This window comes from Neomonachus schauinslandi, chromosome 10 (genome assembly GCF_002201575.2).
Source record: "Neomonachus schauinslandi chromosome 10, ASM220157v2, whole genome shotgun sequence".
Classification (NCBI taxonomy): domain Eukaryota; kingdom Metazoa; phylum Chordata; class Mammalia; order Carnivora; family Phocidae; genus Neomonachus; species Neomonachus schauinslandi.
Window position 1 is genome coordinate 35,495,166 of NC_058412.1, and position 19,219 is coordinate 35,514,384.

At 41.4% G+C, this 19,219-nt stretch overlaps 1 protein-coding gene across 1 annotated transcript in view; it reads left to right on the forward strand.

Moving 5' to 3' along the window:
- Nucleotides 1-19,219, forward strand: part of ACOXL (acyl-CoA oxidase like) — a 315,844-nt gene that overhangs the window by 135,654 nt on the left and 160,971 nt on the right. Inside the window, exon 12 of the mRNA XM_021697716.1 lies at nt 12,594-12,747. Within this exon, the coding sequence (XP_021553391.1) occupies nt 12,594-12,747 (154 nt within the window). The remainder of the gene's footprint in view (nt 1-12,593; nt 12,748-19,219) is intronic.

Consider the following 19,219-nt stretch of genomic DNA (forward strand, 5'->3'; position numbering starts at 1 on the left):
TGTAGTGATGACCCTTCTTATTACTAATACAGTTTTTGGCTTTTTTTACAAGTCAATTTTTCTAGACGTTTATCAGTTTTGTTAATCTTTTCAAATAATATACTTTTGTCTTGAATGCTTTTCTTACATTTTTGTCCATTTTCTGTTATTGATTTAATTTCTTGTCTTTATTATTTTCTCTCTGAATTCTGTTTAGTTGGGGATTAATTTGCTTTCTTTTTCTAGCTTCTAGCTTATTGGTCTAAAACCTTTCTTTAGAAAATAAAAAAGTAGTATTAAAAAAATTTCTGCTAACTTTGTTTTGTGTATTTTTAAGCTTTGTTATTTAGCACCTTCAGATTTTGGGTTATTATGTCTTCTAGAGGAATTTAGCCTGTTATATTCGTTAAATGTTTCTCTTTGTTTCTGGTAATTTTTTTTTGTCTTGAAGTCTACTTTCTTTGCTATTGTTATAACCGTACCAGTTTTCTAATGCCTATTGTTTTCATGGTTTATCTCTTCCCACCCTTTTATTTTAACCGATCTGTCATTATGTCAACCTACATGTGCCATTGTGAGATGTTTATAAATAACATATGGTGAGGTCCTACTTTTTACCCAGTTTGATAATCTTATAATTTGGAATGTTAAGCTCATTTTTATTTACTGTAATTCCTAATAAGTCTAGCATTTTGTTACTTGCTCTGTTCTGTCTTTTCTCGGTTTTTCATTCCCTCTTTCTTTTTCCTGGTGAATATTGTAAGTATTGTAATATGCATCCTTATCTTGCCAGTACCCACCTTGAATTGGTATTATACCACTTTATAGATAATGTAAACTTGTAAGACTATAATTCTTTCTTTTGAGGGGGGTTACTGAGTATTTTTTTAGTATTTCATTTTATCTCTTCTCAGCTTTTACCTGTATTTCTTTTTCCCAAGAATCTGGAGTATGTGTATTTAAGCTACTTAGGTGATTCTACTGAACAGAGTTGAGAATCACAGGAGCTTTTTGGGAAGCTTCTTAGTGTGACCTGGAAATAAACTTCACTAACAGATAAAAGGCAGCTTAACCAACTGAGCCACCCAGGCGCCCAAAAGGCAGCTATATTAAATTATTACAAAAACTTAAAGTGGATCAAAATAACCTGATACGAAACCTGATAATTTTTCACTTGCATGGCAAAGGAAAATAAAACTCTTCTTTGAATTTTTTGCCCGGTGGTTTATTTGTAACTATTACAAAGAGGCAAGAGTATCTACACATTGACTTCTTTGTCCACTATTCACAATCCATGACACAAGAAGTTAATAGACCACATAACAAAGAGTTGCCCTATATTCTACATTTACAAGTTTATATATACAAGTATATACACATGCATCTTTATGTATGACAGAAGTGTGATATATACAGCATGTTTTCTTTTTCTTCAGCTCTATTTAGTTTTTAGTTTGATTTAAGCTTAATTTACCTTGATTTTATAAGTGCTATATTGCTACTATTAGTAAACATTAAAGTTTCTCTTGATTTTAGGGAGATACCCTCCAAATGCCAACATCAGAGAAATAGAGAAGTCACAATTCTAGCTTAAGATTTCAAGGGGAGAAATGAAAGGTGATTAATGGAAATTAATAAACAATCATGGAATCCTAAAAAAAAAAATCACAGGATCCTTACCACGTGCCGTGCAGGGGTAACACAGTACTGAACAGGACAGGGTCAGGTCCACGCCTTATCAAGCTGTCAATCTAATTGACCCTAGGACCTTCCAGATTTTCCTGACCTTCACCGCCTTTGCACCCTCTGTGCTTTCTGGCCTTGCTCAGGGTCCCCATTGTGGTTCTGTTGCTCCTCCCTCTTTGTTTCCTTCTGTATCCCCCATTGCAGCAGGGGGTTGGCCCACTGAAAATCTGGTTATTGGAATCTTCTGGAAGAAACATTTCATCGGGGGGAAGAGGTTTTCTGTGTTTTAAAACAAGCCCAGAGAGAAGCCGGTGTTTTCTCTGACATATTCTGGCTTTCCTGTTTCTCTCTAGTTTATAGCCCCTGTTGCCCCTTCTCTGACTTGTGAGGAAATAGTTCAATGAAACTGGTTGTAATGTGGCAAAATCTTATACTAAGTATACCTCTCCCCACTTCACACCCATTTTTTTAAAAAGGTTATCAGACCTTGCTTCTAGGCCCTACCTCCAAATTCCCAAGGGCACAGTGCTGCCAATCAACTGGCTTCAAGTGTCAGGGTCTGGGTAACCTCAACTTTGATGAAATAGATGTTTATTCAATGTGCTGGGTCCTCCTCAAGCACAGAGAAATACTCATGAGAGTAGTCTAGAGCTTAAGTGTATGGGTCTGGAGTTAGGTGAGCAAGAAAAACAGACCACCAGCTAGGTCAGCTGGCCCTGCCTCTCCTCCCTTCTAATGTGATAAAACATGAATAGTTAGAGCTTCACTTCACGGTTAAAGGCAGGTAATAGAAATGAGGTGGGATGGCTTCTTCCAGGGCACGTGTGTTTATGTATTCAGTAACTACAGGGTACCTTGCTAGTAGGTTTACCAGGTAAAATACAGTCACCCAAATTTGAATTTTAGATGTCCAATGGCCAATTTTTTAGTCTAAGTATATCCCAATACTTAAATTAGAAATTATGCACTGTTTATCTGAAATTCACATTTAAACGGGTATCCTCTGTTTCTGTTTGTCAAATCTGGTGGCCCTGCTTACTAGGCTAGTGCTGGAGTCAGACATGGTCCCTGCCACATGGGGCATGCAGTGCCTTGTCTGGGGCTTGGCAGTAGCAGGTTGGCAGGCTACTCACCCTTGTCCTTATTCCCTTGCTTCCCAATTGCCTCTATAGGCCTGGAGACAGGGAGGACCTGTCTAGCCCCTAGTGAGCCCAACCAGCGCCACTCTGCATCACTCACATTGTCTTGCCTTTAACAAGGAGGGAAGGAAACTTGATGTCTTTTGGGGCTTGTTCAGTCCAGGAAGGGATGGGACCCTTCTCCCCACTGGCTGCTCAGCTGCTGGGCAGTGGGACTGACTGATGAAGTAAGGGCTGGCATGGTGAGAGCCTCTGAGAAAGATGATGGGCCCCTGAGGAGGCTGCCAGGGCTTTTCTCCCTGCCCACCCCCTCCAGAGCTGGCAGACACGTCTCCTCCTCCCTTTATTCATGACCGTTGTGTCAGGCACCTTTCCAGGCCCTGAGGACTCAGCAGCCAACAATCCTGTTTGAGTGGCACGTGTGACTGGGTAGGATTCCTGTTTTCTGCCTTTGGCCATGGGTGCCACCCTTAGGTTTCTTGTTAACCTCTTCCCCTGGGGCCCAGGATAGCCAAGACCTGCTTCCCACTGCTGAGTGCCGATGGCGCCCTGCATGCTTCCTGGCTCAGGGGCACCCTGGTGGGCACTTGGCATGTGGGTCTTGCTGGACATGTATACTGCACTGCCCGGCTCATGCTCTCTATGTTCTTATCCACTGACTGTGATGGTAGAACGCCTCCTGTGGTGGCCATTAGTGCTCAGTAAGTGTCGGTTGTTGTTACTTGCTATCACCCCCGAGACTCAGTTGTCCTCCCCCACCCCACCAATTACCACATTCTGGAGAGTTTGCCTCCCACATGAAGATTACTCAAGGCCCTCCCTCCTTCTTACCTCACCTGGGCCCTACCCAGCTCCCCTTCATGTGCCCTGCCCCTCACATGTAGCCTGGTCCTCATCAAATCCATCCTCCACAAGCAACCACACCTAAATAGAATCTGAACTCCCACTTGATTGCTGGGACCCTCCCAGGGCCTCCCAGTGTCTTCTGTACTGGATAAACTTAAGCTCCCTCCTGCAGCCTTGGATCACCTTCCTCTGCCTGGCCCCTGACAATCTCCACTCCACCTCTGTGTCTTCTCTCCTCCACGTTGAGCTCCGTACTCAGCCCTGCTCTACTTCAGCTTTCCTCACAAGCAGCCTCCCCACCTTGTCTCCACATGCATCTCTCACATCTTTATCTTCCTTCCCCTGGCAGTTCATAGTCATCTTTTGAGATCTAGTTCAGGATGTCATCTCCTCCAAGATACCTTCTCTGAGTCTCTCCTAGAATAAGGAGCTCCCTGATAAGCTTCTTGCTGCAGCCAGGCCCCTCTTATCATTGTACCGTTACTCTTGGATTATGGTTGTGAATTCTTTGTGCATAGAAATTGTGGATCCTTAATTTGACATCTCCACATCTAAGAGTGCCTGGCTCTCTGCACAGGTTGCTTCAACTGACCTGAATGAAATTGCCTTGTGTCATTACATCATACTTGCCCATGAGGTTGTTTGGAGCTTTGCTTCCAAACTTTCTGTTGGTCCCTGAAGCAGAAGTTCCATGATGTGAAGGAGTTAGTCCAAGGGGTAGCTGGTCAGGGCAGTTAGTAGCTGATACCTCTCCTGGGAATCATTTAGTGGAATTTGCTACAAAAATGAACTTCCTAGCTTTTAATGTCAGTATTTTAAGTGTATCAGCCAAAAGGAATATTTTGGGTCTGCCTTGCCTCTTATTTATTCTAGGTCAAATGGGTAGCTGAGGTAGCCCAGGCTGGGTTCTGGGCCAGGAGGGGCCACAGCACTGTCGCTGTTAGCTTTCAGTTGAATTTAGTCATTATCTCTGGCAATCTCTTTTTACCCAATGTCTTTAAGAATGAAATTCCAACAATAACTAACACATATCCAATTGCTTATCATGTATCACGCACTGTCCTTAGTAACTTCTTTCTTTTAAATTTTATTTTATTATGTTATGTTAATCACCATGCAATACATCATTAGTTTGGTGATCCACGATTCAATGTTTTCGTATAACACCCAGTGCTCCATGCAGTACGTGTCCTCCTTAATGCCCATCACCGGGCTAACCCATCCCCCCACCCCCTCCCCTCTAAAACCCTCAGTTTGTTTCTCAGAGTCCATAGTCTCTCATGGTTCATCTCTCCCTCTGATTTCCCCCCCTTCATTTTTCCCTTCCTTCTCCTAATGTCCTCCATGCTATTCCTTATGTTCCACAAATAACTGAAACCATATGATAACCATATGGTTCCACAAATAACTGAAACCATATGATAACCATATGATAATTGACTTTGTCTGCTTGACTTATTTGACTTAGCATAATCTCCTCCAGTCCCATCCATGTTGATGTAAAAGTTGGGTATTCATCCATTCTGATGGCTGAGTAATATTCCATTGTATATATGGACCACATCTTCTTTATCCATTCATCTGTTGAAGGGCATCTCGGCTCTTTCCACAGTTTGGCTATTGTGGACATTGCTGCTATGAACATTGGGGTGCATATGGCCCTTCTTTTCACTACATCTGTGTCTTTGGGGTAAATACCCAAGAGTGTCTTTAGTAACTTCTTTAACACTGCAAGACAACTCACCAAGTTTCTCTTTGTTTTTTAATTGATGTTTCTATAGCACCTAGAACTGTGCCTGGCACAAAGTAAGATTTCATTAATATTTATGGAATAAATGAATGGACAGAATGACACTTCATGGTTTCAAAAACTCACCGAAGTCCTGTCCCTGTCAAAGAATGGAGTTCAGGATGGGTATTAAGATATTCCTCAGCAAATGAACACCACCATTTGTGCATTGAACTGTGTTTTTAATATAATCCTGAAATCTTATTGCCCCAAAGTCTTACTTGCTGTTGAATCCTGCCCTCTCACTGACTTAACAGTTTTAGAGATACTCTATCTGCATTTCTCCTGAATCTTACCGTGAGGGTGGGTTCTAATAATTCAAGTGGATGTAACCTGTAAACAAATACTTCACATTTCTAGAGGCATTGCCTATAAAATAAACATATTTAGAAATGAATAATTTTTCCACAGAATCCTGAAATCTTAATTTATCTTCTGGGTCACTCTAAGTTTCTTATATCAGATTTTCATAAGACATGTACCTTCTGGACTCTAACATACCCTGCATTCAGAAGGCTTCTCAGTTCCTCTTTGCAAGGAGACATGGGGTATGATAAAGAATAAGAGTCACTGGGGGCACCTCTCTGTCTGGCAGATGGAGGCTCTCCCTCAGCAGGGCCCATGTCCTGAGAGTTTTAAGTAAAATCACAGGCCAGCATTGCAAAGAAATTTCACCAGACTTCTGCTAGGAGAGAGTCTCATGAGTCTTTCTTTTCTTAAAGCCTATTCATTTCTTATTTCTCACCCATTTCTACCCTAGGCAAGGTCTAGGGCTGTGTGTCAGCAGGGAGTCATATATACATTTTTTTTAAAATGGTCAGCTCTGGGATTCTCTGAGAATCATTGTATGGCAGTCACAGTCCAGGACATGGGTAATGGTACTATAGCATAGATTGAGAATGCTATAAACTTTCTCAGGGCACTGACACATTATTTGTCATGAAAAGAGCATGATGTTTAGGACTAGAGAGTCCTGGGTTTGAATCCTAGCTCTGTCCTGCTCTGGGAGACCTTGATTTAGGTATGTAATCTCAGCTGGACGTGTTTCCCCACCTGTAAAGTGGGGATATGATTTCCTATTTCATGGGGTTGTCATAAGGATGAAGTTAGATGATAAATGCAGAAGCTCTTTGCTTTAGTAGTTGCTCAATACAATTGGGGTTTTCTTCATCTAAGTGCCAGTTAAACAAATGATGGTTTCCCTGTTTTTCCATTTGTCTCAACTCAATGGTTTCAGTTATGAGGTTTGATAGCAGACTTGCCTATTTGCTGTAGAATGAGGCCCAGTGCAACAACTTTTGCATGTTCGGGTTTCATTAAGGAAACAAGGATATTCAGACATTGCAAGATTATCCAATGGATGGAAACAGGTAAATAAATACCTTGAGCCAAAATTGATTTTGTCATTAAGGAAATGAAAAGGCAAGCCACAGAATGGGAGGAAATGTTTGCAATACATGTATCTGACACTGGGATATTATCTAGAATAGGCAGTAACACTGAAAATACAATTCAACTAAAAATTAGATGAGCAAGCCAATAGAATATGTACAAAAGATTCAGGTGGACACTTGACAAAAGAAAATATATGAATGATCAGCCAATGCATACATGAAAAGATGCTAGTTATCAGGGAAATGCAAATTCAAACCATGAAGATACACCATTACATATCCACTAGATTGACTAATGTTAAAAAGACCAATTATTGGCAGACGTGGAAACAACTAGAACTCTCCTACACTGCGGGTAGGAATTTAAATTTCACAACCACTTTGGAAAACTGGCAGTTTCTTAAAAAGTTAAAAATATATCTACCATATGACCCAGTCACTTCCCTCCTACATATTTACTGAAGGAAAATAAAGACATATGTCTCCTCTAAGATTTTTACATGAATTTCCATAGTGTTTTCTTTGTAATAGCCCTAAACTGGAAACAAGCAAAATGTTCATCAACAGTGAATGCAAAAATGAAATGTAATATATGCATTGCATAGAATGGAATTCTAGTCAGCAATAAAAAGGAACAGCTACTAATACATGCTACAGTATGGATGAATCTCAAAAACAATGTGCTGATGGAAAGAAGCAAGACATAACATACTGTATAATCTTATTTACATAAAATGTAAACTAATCTCTAGTAACAAACAGTGGGTTAGTGGTTGACTGGAGATGAGGATCAGTCAAGGAAGGGATAGACTGTAAAAAGGCGTGAGGCATTTTTTGGAAGGTATTGGAAATGTTCTGTAGCTTGATTCTAATATTATTCTCATGGGTATGTACAGTTGTCAAAATTCGTTAAATGGCATGCTTTGAATGAATGCAGTCTATTGTAAAATAAATTATCCTCAATAATGTTGATAAGGTAGGAAGATAAATTGTTTATTTAAAGCAAAAATAGCAATGAATTTTATAACATATGTAGAAGATATAGATAGATAGGTAGATAGATATGAAATAATTTCAACAGTAGCACTGTGGATGGGAGAATGAAATGGAAGTGTATTGTTATATTATTGTAAGGTTCTTTGATTATCTGAGAAGTGGTATAACATTATTTGAGGGAAGAACATGTTAAGTTAAAGATGCATATTTTAGACCATAAAAATCACTATAAAACATAAAAGTAACATAGCTAAAACTCTAACAGTGGAATACTAAAACCTAAGCAATTAATCAAAAGAAGACAGGAGCAGAGGGAAAAGAGAACAAAGAACATATGGGATAGATAGAGGGAAAAATTGCAAGATAATAGTTTCAAACTCAATCATGTTGATAATTACATTAGGTGTAAATGATTTAAACACTCCTATTTAATTTGCTGATTGTCAGACATGATAAAAAAATCAAGACTAAACTAGATGCTTGCTATAACAAACCCACCTAAGGGGCGCCTGGGTGGCTCAGTTGTTCAGCGTCTGCCTTCGGCTCAGGTCATGATCCCAGGGTCCTGGGATTGAGCCCCGCATCGGGCTCCCTGCCCGGCGGGAAGCCTGCTTCTCCCTCTCCCACTCCCCCTGCTTGTGTTCCCTCTCTAGCTGTCTCTCTCTCTCTGTCAAATAAATAAAATCTTAAAAAAAAAAAAAAAGAAACCCACCTAAAATATGAAGACAAATAGATTAAAAGTGTGAGACTAAAACATTTACACCTGTAGACATTAACCATAAGAGAGCTGGAGTGGATATGTTAATATTAGATAAAGTAGACTTCAGAAAAAAGAATATCAACAGAGATAAAGAGGAACATTTCATGACAAAGCAGTCTACTCATCAAAAAGACATAACAATCTAAATGTGCATGGTCTCACAAAATAGCCTCAAAATACATGAAGCAAAAATGGAAAGTATTGAAAGGAGAAATTAACAAATCCAAAATTATAGTTGCAAACATCAGTCATTCTCTTTGAGTAGTTGATATAAAAATTGATATAATAAACAGTAATGATATAAAAGATACGAACATTACTAATGAACTTGACTTAAAAGAAATTTATAGAATATTCTATCCAACAACAGCAGAATGCACATTCTTTTCTTATTTTATTTTATTTATTTTATCTAAGTATAATTAACATACAGTGTTATATTAGTCTCAGGTGTACAATATATGTATGATTCAACAATTCTATACATTTCTCAGTGCTCATCAAGATAAGCATACTCTTAATCCCCTTTACTTATTTCATTCATCCCCCCAGCCGTCTCCCCTTTGGTAACCACCAGATTGTTCTCTATAGTTGAGAGTCTGGTTTTTTGTCTTTTTTTTCTTTGTTCACTTGTTTTATTTCTTAAATTCTACATATGAGTGAAATCATATGGGATATATCTTTCTCTGACTAACAGTTTACTAAGCATTATAGCCTCTGGGTCCATCCATGTTGCAAATGGTGAGATTTCATTCTTTTTATGGCTGATTAATATTCCATTTTATGTATATACACTACATCTTCTTTATCCATTCATATATTGATGGATGCCTTTGTTGCTTCCATATCTTGGCTATTGTAAATAACGCTGCAGTAAACTCAAGGGTGCATATATCTTTTTGAATTAGTGTTTTCATTTTCTTTGGATAAATGCCCAGTAGTGGAATTACTGCATCATATGGTATTTCTATTTTTATTTTTTGAGGAGCTGCCATACTGTTTTCCACAGTGGCTGCACGAATTTGCATTCTCACAAACATTGCACAAGAGTTCCTTTTTCTCCCTATCCTTGCCAACACTTGCTATTTCTTATGTTTTTTTATTTTAGCCATAATGACAGGTGTATAGTGATATCTCATTGTGGTTGTGATTTGCATTTTCCTGATAATTTTTGATGTTGAATGTCTTCTCATATGTTTGTTAGCCTTCTGTATGCCTTTTTTGGAAAAATATCTGTTCTTTTCAAGTGCACATAGAACATTTATCAAGACAAACCATGTAAATTTAAAGGATTGAAATCATACAAAGTATGTTTTCTGATTAGAATGAAATTAGAAATTAATAACAAAAACATCTGGGATAATCCCATATATTAGGAAACTAGACAACACACATAATTTATAGGTCAAAGGAGAAGTCTCAAGGGAAATTAGAAAATATTTTGAACAAAATGAAAATGAAACAACATATCAGAATTTGTGGTGTACAGCTAAACCAGTTCTTAGAGGGAAAGTTAAAATATTTACATTAGAAAAGGAGAAAATTAGAAAATCAATGGTGTAAATTTCCATTTTAATGAGTAGTAATTGATATAATAAACAGTAATGATATAAAAGATATGAACATTACTAATGAACTTGAAAGAAATTGAACTTAAAAGAAATTCATGGAATATTCTATCCAACAACAGCAGAATGCACATTCTTTTCTTATTTTATTTTATTTATTTTATTTATTTTATATAAGTATAATTAACATACAGTGTTACATTAGTCTCAGGTGGAACAAGGAACAAATCAAATTCAAATCAAGCAGAAAGAATAATAAAAATGAAAGCAGAAATCATTGAAATAAGAAATAGCCAAAAAATAAACATAATTAAGCCAAAAATTATTTTTTCTTTCAAAAAATAGATAAAATTGATAGACCTTCAGCTAGATTAATTAAGAAAAAAGACACACAAATGATCAGCATATGGAATAAATGAGAGGACATCACTACAGATCCTACAGTAGGATCCTACAGTATCCTTTCAAATGGATTGAAAGGATAAAATTAAATACTATGGTTATTATTATTGATATAATGTCAGTGTAATGCCAATATATTTTACAATATATATGAAATAGAAAATTTCATGAAAGACATGTTACCAAAAGTGACTGAAAAAGAACTGGAAAATCGAAATAGCTTCATCTGACATTGTTGGTGAAATATACCAAATACTTAAGAAAAGAAAACATACTAACTTTACACAAACTCTTTCATAAAATGAAGGAGAAGGGAAAACTTTCTAGTTCATTTTAGGAGCATTACCTTGACACCAAAAACCAGGGAAAGACATTATGAGACCACTATCCCTTGTGAACAAAATGTTAGTAGATCACATACAGTGCATTTTACTCTATACAGTGATCAAGTGGTGTTTATCCCAGGAATGTTAGGCTTGTGTAACATTTGAAAATCAATCTATATGATTTGCCATATTAACATTATAAAGGAGAAACATCATATAATCATGTCAATAGATGGCACTCAATTGACAGAGAACAGTCAATGAATCAACACCTTTAACTACCACTACTTTTATCAATCTCCAGAGTCTGAAGCTTCAGTTGAGAAGACCAGAAAGGCCATACTTCATGGTACTTTCCATGAGTTTGAGGTGCTTAGAGGAAAGTACCCAGCTCAGTGTGTTTACCACCCTTTATCAGAGGCCAGTCCTGGAATTTGGTAGAGCATAGTGAGAAAGAGTTCACTAAAGCTTTTATTCCCAGCAGTTGTTATAAACGATAACTCATTTTAAGAGACTTTAAAAACAAGCTCTATAAGAAATTGTTCAGAAGGGAGAGAGAGGGAAACCTGTACCTTCCATTATAGTATTTTGAAACATGGCAAAGAAGAAAACCAGAACTGAGGGGGTGTGCATGCAGATGGAGGGAGGCCCATAGACATTGTGCTGCATAGTAGTCATAGTCATAGGTGGCTGAGAGATGAAGGAAAATGGTGAATCTTACCACTTTGAAGGAAGAAGTTAATTCCTATCTGTATACATTTCTATTGGTGCTATAAGTAATTGCCACAAACTTGGTGGCTTAAAATAACACAAATTTGTTATCTTACAGTTCTAGAGATCAGAAGTCCAAAATAGGTCTCAATGATGAAAAATCAGTGTCAGCGGGGCTGCATTCCTTTTGGAGGCTCTAGGGGAGAATTGACTTCCTTGCATTTTCTAGCTTCTGGAGGCTCCCTCATTACTTGGCTTGTGGCCCCTTCATCCATTTCAAAGCCAGCAATGGCTGGTTGAGTCTCATGCTGCATCTCCCTGACTACTTTGTTGTCCCATCTCCTTCTCCTGCCTCCCTCTCACTTATAGGGACCCTTGTGATTACATTTGGGCTCCCGGATGATCCAGGATAATCTCCCAATCGCAAGATCCTAGATTTAATCACATCTGAAAAAAATCCCTTCTGCCACATGGGGTAACATATTCTCAGGTTTCAGGGATGAGGACCTCGTCATCTTTGGGGGCCATTATTCTGCCTAGCACGCTTTCAACGGAAGTAGAATCAGAAAAATTAAAAAAAATATATAAGAGACGTGAAAGATTTTTGTGTGAAGGGAGGAGGGAAATAGTTTGGAATATGATCTTCTATGGTAGACGACAGCAGGGAGAGAGTTACACTGAGTGCCCATTTTTTGTCGGGTCAAGGGCTGTGAAGACAGATGCCAACGTGAGCAATGGGGCCTCTGAGGGGCTGGCAGAAAAGTAAGCCTGGACAGAAAGCAAGGGAGAAGTTTTCCAAGGGGCAGATGGCGTGGTGGAGCCTCACAGCGACAGGGTGCAGAGTGACGGTTCTGAAGGGCACATGGAGACTTTGGTAGCATCTGAGGAAGGAGCAGGTATCACCCTGGGCTTGCCTCAGACGCGCCTCCACCATGGTTCCTGGGGGCTGGGGTGGGGGCACTGCTGCATCGCTCACATGTCTGCGCTCCTCTCGCAGGTATGCTGGGGTCCTCCTGGATGAGGACGTCTTCCGTGGGAAGGAGCTTGTGGACAGTCGCCCGCTGCAGGCGCTGGTGGCGGGGCTGAAGGCCTACAGTACCTGGGAGAATGTCAGCTGCCTGCAGGACTGCCGCGAGTGCACAGGAGGCATGGTGAGCCCCGCGGGCCCCAGAGGCGCCAGCCCCCCGGGTCCCCCTGCTGTAGCTAGTGCAAGGCCAGCACTGTGTGTCCGCAAGCAGGGCATCAGCTTCAGGCAGAAACCCATTGTCTTCATAACCCTGGGTGCATCACCTAGCCTTGCGATCCGTGCGTCTGCCTCCTACCATGCTGCGAGGACTGATGGGGACCACTACATTTGTAAAATGCTAGCCCCCACGGCCTGGCCCATGGAGGCCTGCAGTAAATGTCATTAAACTTGGTGGTGGCTGTTGTTGACAGTATGGGGAAGGGCCAATGAGGGTCAGATGATGAAAGCACTTCTCCAATGTTTGAATCCCTTGGGAAGAATGCAGGAAATGACCCCAGGGGTGTCCAGCCCCAGAAAGAAGGCAGACAGGGATGTGCCAAGCATTTGGAGACTGCTTAGTATGTCCCCAGCACTGGGCCTCAGACTGGATTGTGCAGTGAGGGGCACGAGGTGTGAGAAATCTCACTTTGAGTCACTGGAGAGTTGAGGGGGACTCTGAGAAGAGCTGGAATCTGTGCCCGATTCCCCCACAACCTGAGAGCAGAGACCCCTGCAAGATGCGGGAAACAGGATTTGGAGAGTCTCTGCATCCTTACGAGGGCTCGGAGCTGGTTAGAAGGGGAACCCACGTGGGGTCTGTGAGGGCATAGCGGGTGGGGTGTGGTGTTGTGGACCTGTGATGCAGTAGCATAGCAGGGCTATGGGGATCAGCTGTGGTGGAAACTGGGGTTCATCCCCAGATGACAGCCCTGCATTGGTGACCCCCAGGGACTACACTGCTTCATTGGCATGTGGGCTGGATGCAGGCACTGCTGGAGCCTCCAAAAGACATTTCCTGGAGGAAGGAGGGAAGAAGGAGCCCCTATTGGGGTTTTGGCCTGAGTTTGATTCTGAACTTGGCTGAATATTGTCCTATAAACAGCAGCCCTGAACCTGCAGGGGAGGATGACAAGTTTTAGCCTCAGTGCGAAGGGGTCAAGAGCAAGTTAAGGGCAGTGGTAGAAAATAAAAGGGGAAGGATAAGTTTCCAGAAAGTCTGCTGCCCTGCCTCTCTGTATCAGAGCTGGGGCCTGTGGAGGGGTGAGGAGTGAGGGATGAAGTGCAAGAAATGAGGAAGGGCTGGGCCTTCATAATAGGCACAGCCCTAGAGTTTCTCCAACATGAACAACATGCATGAGGGCCTCCTGTGAAAGCCAGTGTGATCATTTCTCACCTGTGATCATTTCTCAGGTATAATATCACCTGAAAGTAGGTGGCTAAGTAAAGGTGTGCCCATGATGCAGGGAGGCCTAGTTAGGTGTGCACTCTGTGTCCGTGACGATGGTGGGGGTGATGGTGGTGGAGATGCCTGCTTTGCTCCCGTGGATGTTGTGTGGGAGTCCACATGGAAGGAAAGAGAATGCAGAACAAAGTAACAGCTAGCGCTGGGGTACAGCTGGGCCAGGAGCTGAGCTCCTCTGAGGCAGCCAGGTGCCGTGGCTCATCATGACTTTCCTTAGTGCCCTGGCACGGTGGGAGGCTCCTGCCACTTGGCTGGTTTCCACCTGTAGCTCCAGGAAGGCGGTTATCTCTTGGAACAGGAGTTTGCTGGCAGCAGTTAGGAACAGAACTCAGGGATTCTGGGGTCGAACAAGAAAGTTTAGGTTAGCAGGTGGGAGGTAAGACCAGAAGTGACCCCTCAGGCAGAGGTAGCCCACATAGGGGAGGGTTGGGGCTCTGCTGGGGTTGCTGAGCCGATGCAGATATTGTGGCTTCTGACAGATGACTCAACCTGAGGGTGTGCTCAAAACCACCTGTGGTCCTCTCGTCTTCCTCCCTTGGCTCATTCCCTTTGATGCATTTAATGGGCTGACGTGCCCAGTGGTGTCCTGCCCCTGGGCTTTCATACCCTCCCAGATGACCTGATGGACAGACAGGATGGTGGACAGATGGACTGATGGCAAATAGGATGGTGGATAGACAGATTGGTTGATTGAATTGTTGCCCTGTGCATTCATTATCTCTGATAATTTAGTTTCACTGGAATGTTACTAATTTGGCTCTTTGGGATTTAAGACTGTGTATTTGAAAATGGGAAAGGGAAAAAGGCTGCTAAATGTCTTGCAGGCATTGACACTTAACAAAAGTGATCAGTTCTTCCTGTCTGCTTAGCTTATCTTGGGCCGGAGGGGAAGAGTCAAGACACAGCAGCCTCCAGCATTTGGTCTAGGCAAGAGTTCAGCATCCCAGCATTGTTGCTCTTAAACTGTGCTGGGCAAACCTTTGGATTCTGAGGTTCTTTCTCTCCACATTGAATGTTTCCATAGCAGTTGGTTGTCTATTTTAATAATATTATCACTGTGCATCAAGAAACCATGAGAAAGTCTTAGGTTGGCTCTTGCTACAGAAGCTTCCTCGATTGTTGCTTTCTTTGGGTGATGGGTTGAATGTCGCAAGAGTGACATTTAGTTGCTAAAAGAACATAGTGCTAAAAGAAGCATCGTCTGTCACTTTTTGTGCATAAAACCTGGGATAAATGAGATCTCATACAAACTTTTTTTCCAAAATTAGATCATCAAGTGAACAATACTGGTTGGAACTTACATAATTCATGTTTGTGCAAGCACATCATTGCCTTAGTGACTGCTGATGAAGAGTCATTGTTCAGTATTCTAAGTTCTGTCTGTGTGTGGAGCAGTGTGCAAGGTACATGCTCCCTGTCCTGAGGGCCAGATAATGCGAGGGTGGACACCATACATTGTGCATGGAACTGGGTGGCCCTAAGATTTCAGTGAAATGAACATTCGGGGACTCCCACTCTGACCAGGTTGAAGTTACATGAAGTTACCCTCCTGACTAAAATAGCAAGACACTGGACATCAGGCAGTGAGAGTGAGGAAATTAATTAAATTAAATTAAATTAAATTAAATTAAATTAAATTAGTCTTACATTTGTCCCAGTTTACTACCTCAAGAGTTTCCACACCATGCCTTAGGAGGGGCAACTGAGGCAGAGCCCAGTGAACTCTCTGATTTGAAGACACGATGCTGAGAGTCGAGGGAGACCAAAGCACCTGGAATTCATGGGATAGAATAGGAGACAGAAGAGAACTGGTCAGAGAGAGAACTCAGGCATCTGCAGTGACCCCCTTCAAACATTCAGCTGAGCACTGACTATTGCATGTGTGTGAGGGAAAGAATCACCTGGAAGGATTGGAGGGAACAGTATGTGGTCCTCACATGGGACTGGGAATAGTGCCTTTTCCCACAAGCCAATCTGGAATACTTTAAGACTCAGCCTGAGAATAAAAGAAATGTTATGTATAAAAGAACAAAGTTAAGGATGACAGCACATTTCTCTTTGGGAAAAAAAAAATAAAAACAAGAAGTGGAGCAACATTTTAAAAAGTATTAAAGGAGAAAAATCAAGATAAAATTCTATACTCTGAAAAATTATGTTTCAAAAAAAAAAAAAAAGGTTATAACAAAGACATGTTTGGACTTGCCAAAGTTGAAAGGATTCATCACCAGCAGACTTTCACTGTAAGAAATATTAAAGGAAACTCTTCACACAGAGGGAAAATGATATCAGATAGAAATATGGATCTGCACAAAACAATGAAAAGCACCAAAAATAGGTTTTTTTAAAAGATTTTATTTATTTATTTTAGAGAGAGAGAGGGAGAGCACAGCAGGGGGGAGGGACAGAGGGAGAGAGAGAATTTCAAGCAGACCCCACACTGAGTGGGGAGCCTGACTTGGGGCTCGATCTCATGATCCTGAGATCATGACCTGAGCCCAAATCAAGAGTCAGTTGCTTAACCAACTGAGCCACCCAGGTGCACCATAACTTTCTTAATATATAAGATTTTTCTTAGTATTTAAATTTCTTTAAAAGGTAATTGAGGTGTGCCTGGGTCGCTCGGTCAGTTAGTGTCCGACTCTTGATTTCTGCTCAGGTCATGATCTCAGTGTTGTGAAATGGAGCCCCAAGTTGAGCTCTGTGCTTAGGGGGGAGTCTACTTGAGAGTCTCTCCTTCTCCTTCTGGCCCTCCCCCACCCCCAACTCCTGCTCATGCACACACACTCTCTCTCTCTCAAATAAATAAATCTTTTTAAAAAATAGGTAATTGACTCTCAACAAAAATAATAGCAATGTAGAGTGAGTTTTATAACATGTATAAAAATAAAATGTATGACAATAATCACGTAAAGACCAGAAGGGGAGAAAAGGAAGTGTACTTTTGTAAGGTTCTTATGCTACACCTGACGTGGTATAATATCACCTGAAAGTAGACTGTGGAAAGTTGAAGATTTATACTATAAACCCTAAAGCTACCACTAAAATAATACAACAAGGAGTTATAAGCCAACATAGGAGTTAATATGGAATTCAGCAATACTAAGTTAATCCAGAAGAAAGCAGGAGAAGAAGAAGTAGCGGAGAATGAAGAGATTGTTCAAATAAAAAACAAATAGCCATATGGTAGATATAAACCAAACCATGTTCATAAATGCTTTAAATGCAAATACCCCAATTAAAATCAGAGATTGCCAGGTTGGATAAAAAAGCAAGACCCAGCTACATACCTACAAGAAACACACTTCGAATATAAAGACTCAAAGAGGTTAAAAGTAAAAGGATGGAAAAAGATATGCCATGCTCACACTAATCAAAAGAAAGCTGGAGTGCCTATTACTATCAGACAAAGCAGATTTCAGAGCCAAGAATATTGCCAGGGATAAATAAGTCCATTTCATAATGACAAGGGGGCCAATTCGAGAGGATATAATAATCCTCAGCCTAATAACAACCTTAGCAGGTTAACGGTAAGCAGGTTAATAACAACTTTAGCTACTTTGGTTATCCCCACTTTGCAGATGAGGAAACGGGGGTTCAGAGCAGTTGGTCATCTGATCCCAGAGTCCATGCTGATATGGTAAAGCTATGCCCCGAGGAGGAGTGGGAAATCACACTGAGGTGTCTGGGAGGCTCTCCAAGGAGATGAAGTTCACCTTCGCTGTGTGGAATGAACAGATAGCACTGGGTGAGTGGGACCCCAGTGCACCCTGCATTTGCACACAGGTCCTACTTCAGTTTAACAAGCCTCCTAATGTTACAAGGCCCACACTTAACCAAAGATGAGGTCTGGACTCCGGGGGTGCTTAGTGCCTCTGGGACTCCAGACCTGCCCTTCCAACTGACTCTTCATGCTGAAGAAAGGCAGCTTCTTCCCATGTCAGACATAGCATATGCAGGGGCCCAGGATCCAGGGGCTGTGGGGTCTCTCTGCTTTTTATTTGTTTTAGTTAACAGTCATAAAGGATTTTCTATAAATGTAGGCACCTTTTTAAGTGCTTCACATATAGTAACTTAGCTAACTCCCAAGTTAGATGAGTACTGTTATCAGACTTACTTTTCAAAGGAGGAAACTGAGGCCAGAAAGAGATTAAATAACTGGCCCAAGGTTAAGGGGCTAAAAAGTGGCAGAGCCAGGCTTTAAACGCAGAGAATCTGTCTCCAGAGGCCATGCACCAAACCACTGTGCCATATGCAAACCAAGTGTTCCCTATGCTCCAGAAAATAGCTGGGTTCATGTTGATGGGATGCGCACAGTCTGAATCCAGCATGCCACTTTGGAGCTGTGTGACCTTGGCCGGGTCTCTCCTGTTCCTGAGTGTGTAGACGAGTCTTGCTGAGCTGTTCAGAAGTTAGCATTAAACTGGATCCTCCCATAATGGGGGAGGTTAACAGGCAGGACCAGACCCTTTTCCTCTCAGACCCTCTGAGGTGATTCCTGGCTCTTGCCCTTTATTGTAGGGCTGAGGGAAGTAAGGCGGGATGTGGTTACATTACTAACCCTGAACTTCTTTGGTAAGTCAGGGAGGAGCTGGGATAGGAGTTGGGAAAGCAAAGCCTATTCTTGGTGTGCAGCCGGGCACCATTCCCAATGGCGAGGGCTTCATGCTCACACATGTTCTGCATTTTGGATTTTAATCTCAGTATGTAAGTGGAGAATCCAACTGGCCTCATTTGGACATGATGAAAACCCTTCACCTGCCCATGTGGGAACGCTGGGAGCTGAATTCTGCGGGCTCTGGGTAGTCACATGACTCGGGCCTCAGCTGCTTCTCTTTGCTTCCACCTTCTTTCTTTAAAAATTGATGGAGCCTGGGCGCCTGGGTGGCTCAGTTGGTTAAGCGACTGCCTTTGGCTCAGGTCATGATCCTGGAGTCCCGGGATCGAGTCTCGCATTGGGCTCCCTGTTCAGCAGGGAGTCTGCTTCTCCCTCTCCCGCTCCCCCTCTTGTGCTCTTTCTCTCTCTCACTCTCTCTCTCAAATAAATAAATAAAATCTTAAAAAAAAAAAATTTGATGGAGCCAACCAAGTTCTTAGGACTGTTGCTATTTAACTGTACTTGTACATTGTCTATTTTCTCCATATCCAAGCAAATTCA